The sequence below is a fragment of the Ursus maritimus genome, unplaced genomic scaffold (assembly GCF_017311325.1).
Source record: "Ursus maritimus isolate PB19 unplaced genomic scaffold, ASM1731132v1 scaffold_10, whole genome shotgun sequence".
In the NCBI taxonomy this organism is placed as follows: Eukaryota; Metazoa; Chordata; class Mammalia; order Carnivora; family Ursidae; genus Ursus; species Ursus maritimus.
In genome coordinates, this window is record NW_024423344.1 from 12,110,333 (window position 1) to 12,129,039 (window position 18,707).

The following is an 18,707-nucleotide window of genomic DNA, read 5'->3' on the forward strand; positions in this document are numbered from 1 at the left end:
GGGAACTTTTTTTTCCTCTAAGAGATTTTTTTTTTAATGTATGTCAAGTGTACAAGTTAAATGACAAAACTTACAGTTTCACGTATTAGGAAAAACTGCATCCTAATAGGACTTGTGTGAACTACTGAGTCTTTTTGTTGTTTGATATCTCTTGGATACGTTACTAACCCTTACTGTGTTTCCACTGAATGGACCACTCCCATGATCTGGCAGACATCTTAATAACTCCTTTTTACTTATTGTCTTTCTTGCTCCCAATATATAAACTTCACTTTTATAGGGGGTCAGTAACAACAAGTATCTTTCTGTGAGTTCATAGATTTATCACCATCTCACTGTCTTAGATTATAAACTTCTGGTAGGCATGGATCAAGTGAATTTTACATAGTCATTGTATATCTCCGTAACTATTTAAGAATCTAATGAAATCTCAAATCTTTTTTTATTAAATGAGCTGTCTTCAAAGTAAATAAGTACATAGGAACCAGGAATGTAATAAATCTTTTGATGCTGACAAAATAAAAAACTAACTAGACTACAAAGGATTTCACTTATTCAGTTAATGTATTTAACAAGAGTCGAGTGAGCTTCTACTGTATACCCTGCCCTGGAAGTTTTTCCTTTACTATAGAAGTTGGAAATATATCATCATGTAGAGTATATAATGCATATACATAATGTCTATCTCTTATATACATATATGTATATTGTTGTATACATTAGATAACAATGCATATTGTAATGCATATGGTAACTGTGTATATGCATTTTATAATATAATCTGTATTAACAAAGACGTATGTAGGATTAGACTCCCCTTCAGGTCACTGCCTCCATCATGTAATCTGAAAGGGGATCCTGCGGGGAAATAGCTAAAACTTTGCTTTATGACCTTCATTTGTCAAAATACGGCAGCTTCTGGCACCGCTCCTGGTGGCTGTCCCTGCACATCCAGTCTGCGCTGTCCTCATTGTCCCTTTAGGTTGGTTCCCTGTATAATGCTCCCACTAGCACAGTGGCAAAAACTTCTGTCAGAGACTGTTCTTCTCTTTCCCTCAATGCCCAGCTTCAGAATGTTTCTAATAAAATGGCTCAGAAAGCCAGGCTTGTCATTTGGGGAGGCCTGAAGTCTAGTGCCCAAATAGTGGTCTGCAAGCGACTGCTATTCCCACAGCCTCTAGAGCCTTTTTGACCATGACCCACAGAAAAAAACCACATTTTGCATTATGACCCAGAACACACACCCCATACATATCTGTAGGTGCAGACAGACTGAAAACAAAAGTTTTGTGAAATAGTGTTTACTTACCCTCACTGTGCTGGATGTCATCACCCTGCTATTTTCTCTCCTGTGGTTTTCTATTCTATCTCACTGAACTCATCCTGGTTAGCGCCCAGTATATAGGTTTGGTGATCGAGTAATGGGTCACAAGCCACACTTTGACAAACTGCTTTGAAGATTTCATAAGCCAGGCGTGTTCAACACACCAATAGTCATTCTCTACTGAAATGACATGCTGTCATCCGTGATACTATATTCTACTCCTGGGCAGACTGGTGCTTTATTTGTCAGCATCTTGCTTGGTTGCAGAAATAGCTCTCTCAATACACTTAGTGTGAGTCTTGGGTTGAATGTCGGGCTTCTAAGCTGGAGACAATTCATGACCTCATACATCTTAATGCTTCCGTACTCCTTAATGCAGCAAATATTTATTGAGTATTAAGCTAAAAGGTGGGGATACAAAAGGAATAAAACAAATTCCTTGCCCTCGCTGCACTTAAGTGCAGTGGGGAGACAGGTAGAAAACAAATATATGACATCTATCATATATCATTGAGAGGTCAGTGCCCTGCAGGAGGGTAAAGCTGGGTAAAGGGATGGAGGGAAGTACCAGGGAGTGGCTGGCCAGAACAGCCTCTAATAAAACCAGAAGGGAGTGAGCCGCCATCACATGTCCTTTCTTCCCTACTTATACGAATTCCTGCAACCCCAGTGCTCCCCACCCCCATTCTCTTCCGCCGTGACGCCTTCTCTGACTATCTATCATCGGTTATTTCCAGGTCTCAACTTCATCGTCACCATCCCAGAGAGTCCCGCCCTGACCCCACAGTCACACATATGTCTCCCCTGTTCCTTCACAGCACTTCCTATTTTGTAACTGTATTTCTGGGTGTATTTATTTTATAATGCCTTCCTCCCCTGCATACTACCAGCTCCCCTGGCAGCTAACACAGTGCTTGGAGTAGAGTGGGCCCTTGGTAAATATTAGCTGACTGAATAAATGAACAAATGAAATGCATAGATAAATGAAGCTAACGAATGCTCTCCTAAATTTCTGTGCTCTTCCAACCTGACACAGCCTTGTGGCATCTTGTAGCTGAAAATACTACATTTTTTAAATCTCTCAGATTGTCTTTTTAAATTTATCTTTGAATTCTCCCCAGAACTTTGCAGAGTAACTTATACAACAAGGATCGATGAAAATTTGTTATTCAGGGAACAGATTAACTGATCTCACTTACAAACTTTTTCTGAAAGGACTCAAACTGTATTGTGATGTAGGTATGATAAAGGATGTCTGTGTAAATGACACCCCACATCCTTGTCATGTGTCCTATGTGTAAACACTCTGAGACTCACACCACTCGCCCCGCACATTTAGTTCATGTGAAAGGATGTAGCTGGACCTGAGATCTGAGTGAACATTCCAACCTATGTGATGGAACCCAGATTAAAATAGTGTTTGATTTTTTAACGTATTTTTAAATTGAGTTTAGTTCCTTAAATTGAGTTTAGCCATTATAAGATGTAGGGAACTTTTTATAAATGGGCCTTATCTTTTAAACAATGTTTTATTACAAAATTTTTCGAACACAAAAGGGTAAAGAATATACAACATATCGCTCTCTCTCAGATTCAACAGTTATCAAGATTTTGCCAGGTTTGCTTCATTATACTTCTTTCTCTTTGTTAAAGCATTTCAAATCAGATAGAGATATCATTTCATTGAACTCCAAACAATCAGTATGCATTCTAGAAAATATGGATATGTTCTTAACTACCCATAGTGCTAATTTTATACTTAGCGAAATTGACCACAATTCTGTGATGTAACCTAATCTCCAGTTCATATTCAAGGTGCTTTGATTGTCATTTTTCAGAAATGTCTTTTAACAGTTGGGCTGCTTCAGTCAAGATTCAGACAAGGTCCACACATTACGTTGGGTTGTTCTGTTCCCTAAGTCTTTAATCATCCTACTCATTTTTACCTCCTCCATTGACTTGTAGAAATTAGTGCAGTTTTCTTATAAGATGTACCCAATGTACCTTTGAATTATCTCTTTGCTTCCTTAGGGTGACATTTAACATGTTTCTGTATCCCCATTGTTTTCTTGGAAATGGACATTAGCTACAATATTTTGAAAACTTGATGAACATGGACATAGGGCGAGTTACAACTTCCTCTCTGCCACACTGCCAGAGTCATTTCTGTTTCAGTGGGAGGAGCCTGAAAGCCGCTCTGTCATTCAGGAGTACATAGCCAACATCACTTTCAGTGCTTGGCTGTAGAAACGCTGACCAGTGTCCTGCCACTGGTAGGGAGTTTTGAGAAAGCTTCTAGAGTTGATAGTCTAAAAATGCTTTTAAAACACATTAATGATTATAACATCTCACCAGGAAACCTATTTTGCATGTTTTCTTTATTGGGAAAGGATGATATGACTGGACTTCAGGTCCATCTGTATAAGATTCACTTATTTTCTTCTTCCTGTTTCCGTAGACCCCATCCAGATTCCCATCTTTATTCTTTTTCTCATAGTAGGTACAGTGGTCTTTAATTTGTATTGTCCTTCAAATAGCCCTTCTTTAGCCCACCCTCCACAACACCAGTTCAGCATTTTTCCCGGAAATCTGCTAGCTCCCAGTTGTCCTCTAAATAAAGTCTAAACTCATTGGCTTGCCATTCAAGACTTTAGTTCTAATCGTAAGAACTAGGAACCTACATTTTAATAGGACTTAAGAGTTTAAGTTTTTCGTATATATACAATTATTTCGTTCACACAAAGGCTGTACTATAGAATTAGGTGGGTTCAGTTCAACAAATATTAAGGTAAGCACAATTATTTAATAGTTATGCCAGGCACTGTGCTAAGTGCATGGAATAAAGACAAGATGTAGTCCTGTTCTTGAGGACTTTACAGTTCCTTAGTGAAGAGAGAGTTTGAACATGTGTGCTAAGATAGGCCTGTGTGGTAGGAGGGTGGAGGGAGGGAGGGACGAGGAGAGACTCTTAGCAGATGTCTCCATGCACCTGCCAAGCTATTCCCTCTGCCTGAGTTGCCCCTTTCTCCTTTCTGCCCATCAGAATCCTACCTGTTCTTTAAGACCTGGGTCAAATGCCATCTATTCCATAGTGTCTGGCTTATCAATGGTCCAGAAAAGAGATGATGCTTCCGTCCTTCACTAGGCCTACTACAGGGAGAGGCAGACTCTCGGTACATAATTATTTTTTTAATGTTAACACAAGTCTTGCATTTGCGTTTAGGAATAAAGACAGGCTTCCTCACGTGTCCACCTGTACTATAGGGAGTTGCCAGTCTCAGGAAGGTGAGTGGAACCAGAGAAGAAGCAGAAGGGTTAGGATCATTTGTAAAGCTTTCCTCCATAGAGAGGATAAATGATACAATCTCACTAATTCATATTAATTCAAGGGAAGGCAAGTGTTAAATTTTTTTTAATTTTTGCATTTGAGTATAATTGACACACAATGTTACATCAGTTTCAGGTGTACAACATAGCGATTCAGCAAGTTTATATGTGATGCTCTCCACGAGCGTAGCTCCCATCTGTCACCATACAAGCTGTTACAGTACTATTGACTGTATTCCCTGTGCGGTGCCTTTCATCCCTGTGACTTTCTCATTCCACAGCTGGAAGTCTGTACCTCCCACTCCCCATCATCCATTTTGCCCATCCTGGTACCCCTCCGGCAACCATCAGTTTGTTCTCTGTATTTATAGGTCTGATTCTACTTTTTGTTTATTCATTTGTTTGTTTGGGGTTTTTTTAGATGTGAGTGAAATCATATGGAGTTTGTCTTTCTCAATCTGACTTATTTCACTTAGCAGAATACCCTCTAGGTCCACCCATGTTGTTGCAAATGGCATGATCTCATCCTTCGTGTGGCTGTGTAATATTTCAGTGTGTGTACACATATACTTCATCTTCCTTATCCACTTGTCTGTTGATGGATAAGTGTTAATTATTGTTTGAATTGTTCAAGTCTTGAATAAGTGATGTTTTATGAATTTTCAGTGTATATATTTTTTAAAGATTTTATTTCTTTGAGAGAAAGAGAGACAGCACAAGTGGGGGGGGGGAGAAGGGGCAGAAGGAGAAGCAGACTCCCCACTGAGCAGCGAGCAGGATTCGGGGCTCGATCCCAGGACTCTGGGCTCATGACCTGAGCCGAGGGCAGACGCTAAACCACCTGAGCCACCCAGGTGCCCCTTCAGCGTGTATTTTTATGTAGTCATAGAATACTGGTGCAGAGAGGACAACCTGGCCTGGCCTCTTTAACAGATAAGGAAACTGAAGCCCAGTTGGTGCAGGTTCACCCCCAAGGTCATACGGAGCCATACTCCGACCTTTGACTCCCCTTTCAGTGTTCTGATGTTTTGTCTGAAAAGCATTAACTTCCTTAAAGTTAATGAAGTATAGCTATAGGCAAATGGAATTAAAAACAATGTTACTCACTGGATTAACTGATCCTCTTGGTTCTCCCGTTTACCTGGGACTGGTTAAAAGTGCAGTTTATTGAGCCCCACCCCAGACCCACTGAATCAGGTGGGGCCCAGCCTTCCGGAGAGTCTGATGTGCGGAGATTCTGATCACCCCTGATTCCCGTTGTAAGGTCAGCATATCTTTTTGAAAGTTAGCTTTAAAAAAAAGTGCAAAGCCTTGTGCAAGTGATCACAAAGTTTGAGTCAGTGGGTTGCAAATTAATGAGATTTTGCTGCATAAAATAAGCCAGAAGAGGAAGAAATGGAAAGGAAAAGAAAATGAGAGAAGGAGGAGAGGATGGCCGTGAAGGACCCACGAATTACAGGGTTCTGCTGAGGAGAAGGAAGCTGAAATTCAGGATTATCCTGCCTCTAGCAGGTTATTCGATCTCCTTTTGGTGAGAAAGGACCTTGAAATGTCAATGTAACCTCATCTTCCTTTGCTCACAGATCTTGGCAGACATTCTTTCAGGCTCTGATGACAGTACCTACTTTGAAAATCGGGAAAGGTCCATGTAATTGCATCTTAGCAGATGACAGACATTTATAAAGGAAATCACTGAAGTGTTACTGTCATTTCTCTAAGATAAAATACTGGAAGTCAAAGGAAGGGAGAAAAGAAAACAGGGCAGTGACTCAATACTTCTGTTCTCTTTATTGTACTCCCTCACTCTCTGCCGGGTATCCAGTCTTTGGGAGACCAAAGACAAAAATGTCTTGGAGAGGTTGCAGCCTGAACAGAAGTTCGGTTGCTCCTTGTTTGAATCATAACCAGTTAAAGTTGATATCATCAGTATATCTTGGAAGGGGTAGTCTCTAGACCTTTCTAAGGTGTGTCAATAATCAGATTTCATATATTTTATGGGTCTTCAATGTTTTTAAAGATTTTATTTATTTATTTGACAGAGGGGGGGGAGCGCAAGCAGAGGGAGGAGGAGAGGGCAAGGGAGAAGCAGGCTCTCCGCTGAGCAGGGAACCCAATGTGAGGCCCAATCCCAGGACCCTGGGATCATGACCTGAGCCGAAGGCAGCCGCCCAACCGACTGGGCGGCCACTCAGGTGCCCCATGGGTCTTCAATTCTTAACTCTTTTTTTGTACTTCTAGCCCTTCCCAAAGCCCTTCTACTGGCTAAAAGATGCATTCAAGTTTAAGAGGGCGGACAACTTGGCAGGAGGGACCTCCATGGCTGGCAGTTATGTTAGCCTTTCTAGAAAATCACCACCTATACTAATCTATAGGAAGCTTCATTCTCCAAGTCACAACATTTATATTTTATTTCTTCATCCCCAAACTGGCTCATACCAGGGCCAAAGTAAGGGAACTTACTTTATTCAGTCTTCATCATAGACAACTGGCTTGTTTTTAAATTCAGGGTCATAAAAGAAGCTCAGAATATATGCTGTCAGAGAAACATGGGATCAGATCCTGGGTCAACCACTCTGTGACCTTAGGCAAGACACTTCATCTGTCTCAACCTACCTGGTTTTTGTAAAAGTGAGATTGTTTGGCCTAGGATTATTTCTGAGGATTAAAGACATTAATTATCCTAGAGATATCTTGTGGACCCTGAAACTTGAAGGAACACAATTTGAGAACTCTAGGACTGAGAGAACTAAGTAGTGGAAGAGAAAGGAAGAATATTTTATCAACAAAACTGGGAGGAATATTTCACATTACCAGAATTACATAGAAATTAAGAAGAACTTAATGTGTCACTGATTATATTTTTCTTCCAGGGCAAAAAGCATTTCTGAGTATTTTTACCTTGTTTTCTCTTCTTGATTGATTTTGAAATATATAAAATTAGGAATCATCCATCTCTTTGTTAAGAAATATTTTTCTATTGCTCACACTAATTGTTTCTTCTTATCCCAACATTTTCCATTTCTTAATAATACTCTTGAGAGGAAACTAATTCTTCCTATCACATTTGGAAGATTTTTTTCTTTTTATCCTAATTTATTTTGCATGACTTTTGAAGTTTCTGGTCATTTTGAGTATTTGCACTACCTTTTAAAATGCCATTTCTTAAGCACCCTCATAAATGCATTAGTGGACAATTTATTATAGTTCTATACACAGTGTGACATGTTCTCACAGTAGCTGCGTCATTCTTGGTTTGTTATGTTTTATGAAATGTTCCTGTAATGCCAGTAAACAAAATAAGTCTTACAGGAAAAGAAGGATTTGGGGTGAACATCAGGTCCTAAAGAAGGATCCCAGCACTTGGGTACTAATGGGATTTGCCCTCAGAACCTACAAAAGGAATGAGTCCCTGAGAACTGGCAGAAAGAATAATGTATATCCCACTATGAACAAAGAACTCTAATCAATTTACTCCTCTGTTGAAAGATAGGTTACACTGATCTCTAGGAAATAACATTGTTTAAATGAACCTCCATTTCTAAGATGAGTAGCTACTTGGAATAGTTACCACCATATAATCTCAGGGGTACTTCCAAAGAAAAGGAAACCATTTTTTTTTTTTTTTAATTTCAAATGCTGAGAGGCTGCTTCTAGTTATGGGAACATCAGAAACAGCATTAAGTGTTCCGAACAACTGGCTCAGTGCTTGTCCATCTTTATAAGCTGGAGAAAAGCAGACAAAGATGGCCGTCTTTCCAGAGTCACATACTTTGTGGTGGGAGGCAGAGGAGCTGTGCGTCAGGATGGACATTTGGTTCCTGCCTTTTGCAGCCTGGTTAAAATTCTCAACCAGAACTGACACAGAAAAGGGCGGGCCAAAGGGATCGGCTGGAAAAGCAGATCCTGCCCAAGCCAAATTGTGTTCGGATTTTCTTAGACACCAAGAAGGCACACAGCTTTCATTCCTCTCCAGAGCAGTTCCAAACTAAAACATTTGAACATTTCTCTATCCCCTCACTCTGGTTAATTTCCTATTTTTCTTTTTGAACATACTGCAGTCTTACTGTGTGCATGTGTGTGTGCGTGTGTACACAAAATTGCAGATTGCATGGCCCTGCTTCAGCCAGCCATAAACTCTGTGAGGTCAGGAACCATCTGTTCTATTCACTGCTACCTTCCCAGGGCCTAGGACAGTTTGTGAAACCTAAGTACTCATTAAATAAAGATTGGTATGAATGAATGAATGAATGAATGAATGAATGAATGAATGAATGAATGAATGAATGGTAGCCTCTAATGAGTAATGGTATTAACTTCAGAAAATCTGACTGAGAAAACCAATTGTTTTCCTATAACAAATAGTGCCACTTTTAGCCTCTGGGACATTCATATGTGGAAACTCATTATGACATTAACTTTCCTTTCGGTGACATAATAAAAACGTAGCTGAACTATGAGTTGTGGGGTGTTTGTATTGGTGTTGCAGTTAGGAAGTTAGTAATTCCTGGAAATGTTGGTAATTGAAGGAAAGTGGACTGAAGACCTTAGCCAGCTAAAAGCAGCCAGCCTAAAGGCAAGCTGTTAGGCAGTGACGCTGGGAAAAAAATAGTCATGCTTGAAAGATCATCGCTTGCAGTCAGAAATAGATCTAATAAAGAGGTAATGAATGGGCCACAAAAGCCGAAAAGAGATTTCTTACAGACTAAGGAATGGAGCCTGTTCACTATAAGAAATAAAGACTNGGAAAGAGAGAAAGCAGCCCCTGGAGCCATCCAACAGAACCAAATAGAAACAGAATTTGGGACAAAATAACAACATCAACAAACCCATTTAAGATATAAGAATGCAATGGAGAAAAATTCGAACATGTTCAATCCAAGATTAAAATGTAAATGAGCCATTGCACTACTGGGTGTTTACCCCAAAGATACAGATGTAGTGAAGAGAAGGGCCATATGCACCCCAATGTTCATAGCAGCAATGTCCACAATAGCTAAATCGTGGAAGGAGCCGAGATGCCCTTCAACAGATGACTGGATTAAGAAGTTGTGGTTCATATACACAATGGAATATTACTCAGCCATCAAAAAGAACGATTTCTCAACATTTGCTGCAACATGGACGGCACTGGAGGAGATAATGCTAAGTGAAATAAGTCAAGCAGAGAAAGACAATTATCATATGATTTCTCTCATCTATGGAACATAAGAACTAGGATGATCAGTAGGGGAAGAAAGGGATAAAGAAAGGAGGGGTAATCAGAAGGGGGAATGAAACATGAGAGACTACGGACTATGATAAACAAACTAAGGGCCTCAGAGGGGAGGGGGTGGGGGAATGGGATAGGCTGGTGATGGGTATTAAGGAGGGCACGTATTGCATGGTGCACTGGGTGTTATACGCAACTAATGAATCATCGAACTTTTACATCAGAAACCAGGGATGTACTGTATGGTGACTAACATAATAAAATAAAAAAACATTAAAAAAAATTTAAAAAATGTAAATGAGAAAATCTAAAAAGAAAGCAAATTTCCAAAAGATTTGATAAGTAGGGTCCTGGTTAATAGCTGAACGTGATGCTCTCCTTCAGGCCCCCACCTCAGCTCCCCACCCCCAGGAACCCCGGTTTGGGTGACTTCCTAGGGACATTGAGCTGATGTGTGCACATGGGAAGATGAGCTGAAGAAGAAAAGGAGAGAGGATAAAAGCAGATGGAGATGAAGCTCGAAAACGTATCCCATGCAGGAAATTAAAATGAGACAAGTTTTCAGTCTAGCAAATTAAATTGTTCCGTCAACATATATTTTGAGGTGGGGAAAATGAGGTAACGGTGACCTGTCAGGACCCTTTCATGAGCAGGGATCCCTATTTCCAGAGGCCCCGTCACGGGGGCAGCTGGGTGGCCAGGACCTGCCAGGTCAGGGAGGGAATCCTGACCTGGACCCTGAAGGGTGGGCGGACATGCTGGCCCGGCTGGACAGAAAGTGGTGGAAACACTGTCGGTGGGGAAGCTTCGATTCAGACAGTAACCGCCTGCATTGGCCAAGCTGGAAAGGGGCCAAAGTGTGGCTGGTCCTGAATTGGCGATATGTCTGTTTCCATCAAAAATAAGTGCCAGTTAAAAATCAGACCTATGAGGAAAGAGATGTAATTCTTCAGAGCTAAATTCTTAAGCTTAATTCTAAATTCTGTTATACAGCCAAACCTTTTTTGTAGGCTTGTCTTTTGGAAATCTACATCAGTCTTTTTCCCACCTTCTCCAATACAGGACTATATTACCACACTTCCTGTCGCCTTTCCCCGGGAGTTAGGGTGTTCGTCTTGGAATCCTAGTTGTGACAACATGCCGGACGGGCACGTCACTGCCCCCACACCTGTCGGAGTGCCTGATTCTGTGGCCCTTTAAAATGCAATGTAAAGTAGTCATGTTTGGCTTCGTGCAAGTTCATTTTTAAGTTCGGGAGGCTTTTTAGCGTAGTGCCATGTTTTTCCTTCTTTTGCGCTTAGAGTTTCTACCCAAAGATGTTGCCTCTTTCCCTTGTAATTTTCAGTTTTCAGACTCTCGTGAACTTAAAAAACTAGACCATTGATCTTAATTACGCATAGATTAAAAGCAAGCAGGTGCAGAGGGAGAGTCTCACGATGTTTTTCTCGTAGTGATGTTCTAATGTTTGGACTGGTATGGACTTTAGGACTCAATTTTGACCACCAGACAACATGTGCTTCCTGGTTCTTAACTGTATTGTCACCAGATAACTGAGTTATTGAAAGGTCCTATGTCATATGTTTACTTTTGAAAATCATTCTGACAAAAGGCTAGGGTTTGTTCTGAGTTAATTAGTGTAGGACAAAGAGGAGTTATTAAAACAGAGCGGATCTTGTTCAAGGACACTTACCCCATTAAATGTTACTGCATCTCCGTCTGCCGAGCGGATATGTTTGAAATAGGAGTGATTGGCCCCCGCCCCTGAACCTCCTTCAGTGCTGGCACGGGGCTCTGCTGGGCTAGGCTAGTCCCAGCTCGCTAAGGTTATGCAGACTTTTGTACTCACAGGGATGTCTGGCTTTGTAGTACAGGGGACTAAGGTTTTTTTCTGACAGCAGTGACTTGGTACTTTGGCCATTTAAATGGAATATTCATCTGAGAGACTTTCCGGTATCTGGATTTCGGCTCTCTGGTTCAAAATGCGATGTTGCAGGCGGACTGCCAGAGGTCACTCGTGAAAATCCTCTCACTGTGGTTATGACATTTGGGCCCCAGAGTCTTGTAATTATGGATCTGATATCGCAGTTGTATGTTACATCAACCTGGTTCGTGCTGTCTTCTAGAAATGGATTAAATCCTGTGGAAAACTAAAGATAATGAAAGATTGCCCTCCACTTAGACTTTCTCAGTTTATATTCCAGTTTCCAGGCCTATGGCACAATGCCCTTGATAACAGTAGGAAGATATCTCGTGGAGCCCTTATGTCCCTCTGTAATTTGGCCTTGGGAGGCTTCCCACTTCCAAAAGACACCTGCACTGAGAGAGAGCAGGTCAAGCAGACGGTGACCAGCACTTCACTGGCATCACCTGATTTTGAATATGTCCAATTAGAGTAAGTCGTGACTTTTAGGGAGCCGCTTGGAATGCCATTTAACTACTGACTCTCGATTGCAAATACTGCACCCTCTTCCTTTAAAGACTCTACGGATTCTTCTCTGAGAGCTCCCTCCCTATGAATCACTTCAAGATGTACAGAAATAAAGTTAGCTGTCATTGTAGGTAGTTATTTAAGGAGATCTACTGAGTATTATCTGTGTGAAGAACTCCGTATTAGACCAGGAGGTGACAGTTTTGTTGGGGAGCTTTCAGGGGATACATTTAGCAGAATATATGGTTCGGTTACAGGGCCACACCTGGGACAAACTATGGGACCAACTGATAATTACTTCACTTGTCTGCTATCTTCGGAGTCTGTCTTAGGTAATGTAGCGTGTATGATACCAAAGAGCGTGAGTTAAATGTTTAAATTTATAATACATACTGATCAGTGAAGGATGGCCTGGGGTAGGTTTTGTGGGTATGGATCTAGACATTTGTTCTGAAAGGACGAGACAATTAGATGAGCAGAGTAGAGTGGAAAGGAGGCACAAGGGAGAACAGTGTGCTCACGGGCCAGCCAGGGCATCAGCGTGACTTGGGTGCTGGGTGGAGGCAATCTATGGAAGGCTGTCAAAACCGGGCCATGTGTTTGAAGCTGGGTGATAATTAAGAGCCACTGAAAATCTTGAGCAAAAAAGTGTTATGATTAAAGCCATGGGAAAGGAAGTTTTGTTTGGTATGTAAAATGAATGAAAGAAAGTCAGCAAAGGGACTGCTATAGTCATCAAGCCATAAGTCTCCAAGGGCCTGGACAAGGATGGACTCATAAGAATGGAGAAGAAATGGAATACCATGCCAAAGACATATTTTATTTTGGGGCACCTGGGTGGCACAGTGGTTAAGCGTCTGCCTTCGGCTCAGGGCGTGATCCTGGCGTTATGGGATCGAGCCCCACATCAGGCTCCTCTGCTATGAGCCTGCTTCTTCCTCTCCCACTCCCCCTGCTTGTGTTCCCTCTCTCGCTGGCTGTCTCTATCTCTATCAAATAAATAAATAAAATCTTTAAAAAAAAAGACGTATTTTATTTTTATAATTTGACGCACCATAAAGTTTAGTGGTAGTTGAGATATGGGAAGACCCTTCAGAGGTAAGGAACCCCTCAGCCTGCATGGTAGGTTAAATGGAATGGAGAAGAGGGAGCGTAGGGAAAGAGGAGGAAAGAGAAGGGAGAAGCTATAACTTAGCATGAGGACAGCCTTGTCATTCAATAAAATAAATGAAAGTTTTGCTTGGCTTCCTCAGAATTTCACTTGGGATAGAAAGAAGGAAGGAGAAGCCTGTAATTTGTCATTTTGAAAAAAGTGTTCAGCTTTCTGGATCTTTTTCTCTTTTATTATCAATGATATACCACCATCCTCTTGATATCCAAACCAGTATCCAAACTGGAAATTCACTTTTTCTTCACTCTCTGTCTTAATCTTTGTATCCAGTCATCCAGAACTAGATCGTCTTCCTTTTTTTAAAAAAAAAAAGTCTACTTTATCATCATCCTGTCCTTAGCACTTTTGATGCCTCTGTCCTAAACCATGTTTAACTCTGTTTCTTTCATTGACTGTCATACCCGACCATATCCCAGGTACTTAGGTGGAAGGAGCTGGTGCGTGTTAGTGTTTGACATGCCAAAGTGTAGTACAAAGTGGAGAGACATGAAATTTTCATTTATGAATAAAAAGTCTTTTCTCTCTCAAATTAAAATAATTGGCTCTGTTGCACTCTGAAAGGAGGCCACTTACTGGGGACTGTGACAGCTCCCTCTCTTCAAGATCTAATCCATATAGGGAATCTACACATTTCCAAAGGAGAGACATCCCAACTTGGACCAAAGGGTAGTGCACGTGTAGAGTTAAACCTACATCTTGAATGGCGTAGATGGGGCACTGCCTGAGCCTTTTATCTTTCAAGAAGGACATCTCTTTCAGGAGCAAGAGCCAGCTGGGTTTCTGAAACTTCTGGGTTCATGGAAACTTCTGAGTTTTTTCCATAATTAGAATAAAACACAGAGTGCTCTGACCATTAGGAAAACCAGAACAAGAAATTGTGGTTTTTTTTTCCATATACATTTTCTTAGTCCATTTCCCTGGGACATAAAATAGAAGCAAAAAACATCTTAACTGTGATAGGATTTCTCAGCTGTATTGTGTGCTTACAAGGTAATTTACCTAAAGCAATGTGATAACCAGAAGTACTTTGAGATTATCAAACACAGCATAATGCAAACTTAATGTGATCAAAATAATTAAATTCTGACACCATGCCTAAAGAATAAGGCCAAGTTATGACATGAAGTGCAGCTTTCTTGATACAATTCATATCCTTCTGTTTATGTTTTAATACAGCCATTCTGGATATTTGTGATGTTATTTTCAGCCAGTAAGAACATCTGTTATATTTTTCAGCTTCTCCAGTTGGCAACGGTTATATCAAGCCTCCAGTTCCACCTGTTTCTGGCACGCAGAGAGAGAAAGGGCCGCCAACCATGTTACCCATCAATGTGGACCCAGACAGCAAACCAGGAGAATATGTCCTCAAGAGTCTATTTGTCAACTTCACCACTCAGGCTGAGCGCAAGATTCGCATCATTATGGCAGAACCTCTGGTGAGTTTGTGCCACGACACCCTTTAAAATTCATCTTTACACTAAATACAGTAGATTTTACAGCTCCAAGAAAAGATGGAAGAAAATCCCCTGATTTCCCAAGGTGGTTTTGATACCATAGGTAAATTTTTAAAAAGTTATAATGAAGTTTCCTGATTTAAGAAAAGAAAATGAGAGTCAAGGACTTCAAAACAATCCTCGGCAAATACATTTAAGTAGCCCGCTTTGCTACTACAGTTAAGACTAATAAGCATAATTTAACAATAAGTAGGAATCCTAGAAAATTTGTGTTCAGGGTCTCTGCTATGTACATACACTTTAGTCAAAATCTTTTGTCTGTTTTTAAAGTAAATGAGAAAAAAAAAATCATTCTTCAAGTGGCTGCCTGAACTCCCAGTTTGAGAACATACGGTCTCAGTGATGTATTGTCTGAAGACGTTATTTGGTGAGTCATTCAGAAACACCTCTTTGTTTTCTGAAAATTGGAGGACAGGAGATTCTCGGCTCACTTACCTTTAGGTCCCTTATTAGACAGATAATGTCCTTGGACGTCAGTATCTTTCTTTGCAGATGATTCTGCTACAAAGTAAGGCCTGTGTTTCAGCCTTATGTGAATTGCTTTAACAAGGGCTCTACAGACAAGAGTCCTGAATCTCAAAGAAGAAAGTCCAATTGGTAGATTCAGATTACTTGTTTTCTGACCTTCTCAGGACACACACAATAAGAGAAAAGGAAAGGAATTCCGAATGACACAGCTTTTTCTATGAAACTCGGCTTTGTACCTCATCCTGGGGCATGAGAAGATGATGTGAGGTTGGCTTTACAGCATCAGGGCTTAAAATAATTGAATATAATACTATTGAACCCACAACATAGGTCTTTAAAAAAATACGCAATGGATGATGCTCAACATTATCTGTTAAAAATAACCTTTGTGGGGGGCGCCAGGGTGGCTCAGTTGTTTAAGCGTCTACCTTCAGCTCAGGTCATGATCCCAGGGTCCTGGGACTGAGTCCTACATAGTACTCCCTGCTCAGCAGTGAGTCTGTTTCTCCCTCTGCCTCTGCCCCTCTGTCTGCTTGTGATCACTCTCTCTCTCTCTTTCTCTAAAAAAAAATAGTAACCTTTGTGGGGCCCCCTAGGTGGCTCAGTCGGTTAAGTGTCTGACTCTTGGTTTTGGCTCAGGTCGTGATCTCAGGGTTGTGAGATGGAGCCCCACATTGGGCTCTGCGCTCAGCATGGTGTCTGCTTGAAATTCTCTCTCTCCCTTTCCCTCTGCCCCTAGCCCTTCACTCTCCCTCTCAAAAAAAAAGGAAAAAAGACCTTTGTAAGAATCACAATTTAAGGTTTAGGAACCAAAATTCAAGAATATTTGTTAAATATGTGGTTGCCTGGAAGTTACAAATTTTGCGTTTTAAAGTTTTAATTTAGAGGCACATCTGGGTGGCTCAGTTGGTTAAGCGTCTACCTTCAGCTCAGGTCATGATCCCAGGGTCCTGGGACTGAGTCCTGCATCAGGCGGGCTCCCTGCCCAGTGGGGAGCCTGGTTCTCCCTCTGTCTACTGGTCCCCCTGCTTGTGTGTCCCCCCCGCTGCCACGCACCCAGCAAGCAAGCAAGCAAATAAACAAACAAATTAAATAAATAAATGTTTTAATTAAATCAGTGGAGGTTATCTTCATGAATTCTAGCTTCCTATTTTATAGAATGTTTCCTGGTTTTATAGTTTTAATCCTTTAAACCTTAGTACAGTATCTTTTCCCCTTTCACTCATTTTTAAAGAAAATTTTCTGTTATTCTTACTGCTAATAATAATAGCCAATATTCCTGGAGTATTTATTATGTGCCAGGCACTGGGCTTAATTTATTGTCTCCTTTAATCTTCACAGTGACCTTAGGTAGGTGGTATTTATATCCCCATTTACAGATGGGAAATATTGGCACAGAGAGGGCAAAGTCTTTGCCCAAGGTCACACAGCGTTGGCTTGAACTCAGGCTGGATGAGCCCACCTCTGAACCCTCTATATTCAGTTGCCCATCTTTACGTGGTCATCCTCGTGTGCAGATACTTTCATTAATGTCCTAAAACAAACCAACACAGGGCTCTCCTATAACGTATTCAGCCAGAAATCAAATACCCAAGTTCTCCTTGTCCATAACTGTGCCAAGCCTTGGAACCCTCCGAGCACCTCAAGAGATGCTGAGGCTGTGTAGCCTGGTAGAGGGTGAGAAGCCACCTTGCTCCAGTGTCAAAGGGGAGTTTAAGGAGCAGAGAGTGGGAAGGCACAAAGAAGAGTCATGTCACTTCCTAACAGTGGTAGATCAGGGTTCTCTGAAGTCGTGTGGCATGGTGAATTGTCCTAAGGAACTGGGAAGTTCTACAAAAGTTGAAAGAAATGCTAAGAAGGCAAGGCCCTGACATCTTTTGAGCCATCCGTCTTTCCAAAATAATAGCTTATATGTCATTATTTGAGAATTTACCAAGTAAAATAGTTTGGGTTTAACTTTCTGATCTTTACTAGCTTGGAATTTATTTGCGTGGCATTCTCTTCTTGGAGTAAACATTATGTCTGAACAACTAATACGTGCCACAGCATTCCTTTAATTAGAGGTAGGCATTTTGGTCCCTTTTGGTGAGACAACTTAAATATCGCCAAACAAGAAAAATGGAAAAGAAAAAGTCTAAGTCCTGTTCATTAGCAAATCTTCATGGTGCACTGAAGGGAAGAGTCCCCTAGATGCTGAGAGCCAAATAGATGAACATTATGTTTCTAGCTCAAGAAACGTATCAATCAATTTTTAGTATTGTTGCTTTTTATAAAAGGGGACTGTTTATTGCCCTTGTATTTTTGGCAGAGATGTGAGTTTCCGTGCCATATCCATTTCTGGTCTGCTGGAAAATGCTTAGTAATTTTTGTCCTTGTATTTGCTTACTTATGAGACAATAAATGTGAGTAGATTCTGTGGCTGGATTCAAAAGGTGTTAATATGTATTTGGCATTTTGCCCTGTAGCCATAGCAAGAGGTGTTATTTTTGATGTATGTTTAATATGGTTAAAGTGAATTCCAATAAATGTCCCCTACTATTCCTCTTGCTGAGTTAGGTCTATGTGAAAGACATTGAGTCCTTTAAAAGCCTGAGTTTATGTAGGTTTTTATCAAATCACAACATTATATTCTGTTATCTTTGATGTTATTAAAACTTGTATGGGAGTAGTAAGGGTAATTTTCAAAAAATTAGAAGTATAGATTTATTACTTGTGGCAATACTCAGGAATTTGTACTTTTCAGTTTACTTTTATAAGACTAAGTTCTTCAAAATTCCACATCAGTTAGACTGCATGGGATCAGTTATACACAGTGTTAAAATTGTATTTATGAATTTCCAATATCCAAATAGCTAACTTTAATAAAAAAAAAAAAGAAAAGGATGGGAAATAAAGGTGTTCTACCAAAATTAAATTTTAGATTTTTTTCTTTGTAAACATCTTTCACTGGGTTAACAGTACTGTTCTGTTTGCTCAAAAGATGCTCAGGTCATATTTATTAATATTTATGGGTTAATCAATAATTTTGTTCTACTTTTATTGCTTCATGGGCTTAGTTGATAGTATTTGCTCTTATCCGGTCTTACCATTATTTCACCTTTCCCAAGCAAAGTGTTTTAAACAAGCTAAACTGGGTCATCTGTGGCTTTTTTTAATATTTTTATTTCAAATCAGAAAAAGTACAGAAAATAATACAATGGATGCTCATTCCTTTTGCCTCCTACTCTCTCCCTCTGTTTAAATTATCTTCTTCCCAAAATATGTTT

The 18,707-nt window shown here is 40.4% G+C and overlaps 1 protein-coding gene across 1 annotated transcript in view; it reads left to right on the plus strand.

Moving 5' to 3' along the window:
• FRY (FRY microtubule binding protein) overlaps positions 1-18,707 on the plus strand; it is a 252,030-nt gene that overhangs the window by 28,371 nt on the left and 204,952 nt on the right. The window contains exon 2 of the mRNA XM_008692211.2: positions 14,696-14,895. Coding sequence (XP_008690433.2) covers positions 14,696-14,895 — 200 coding nt within the window. The remainder of the gene's footprint in view (positions 1-14,695; positions 14,896-18,707) is intronic.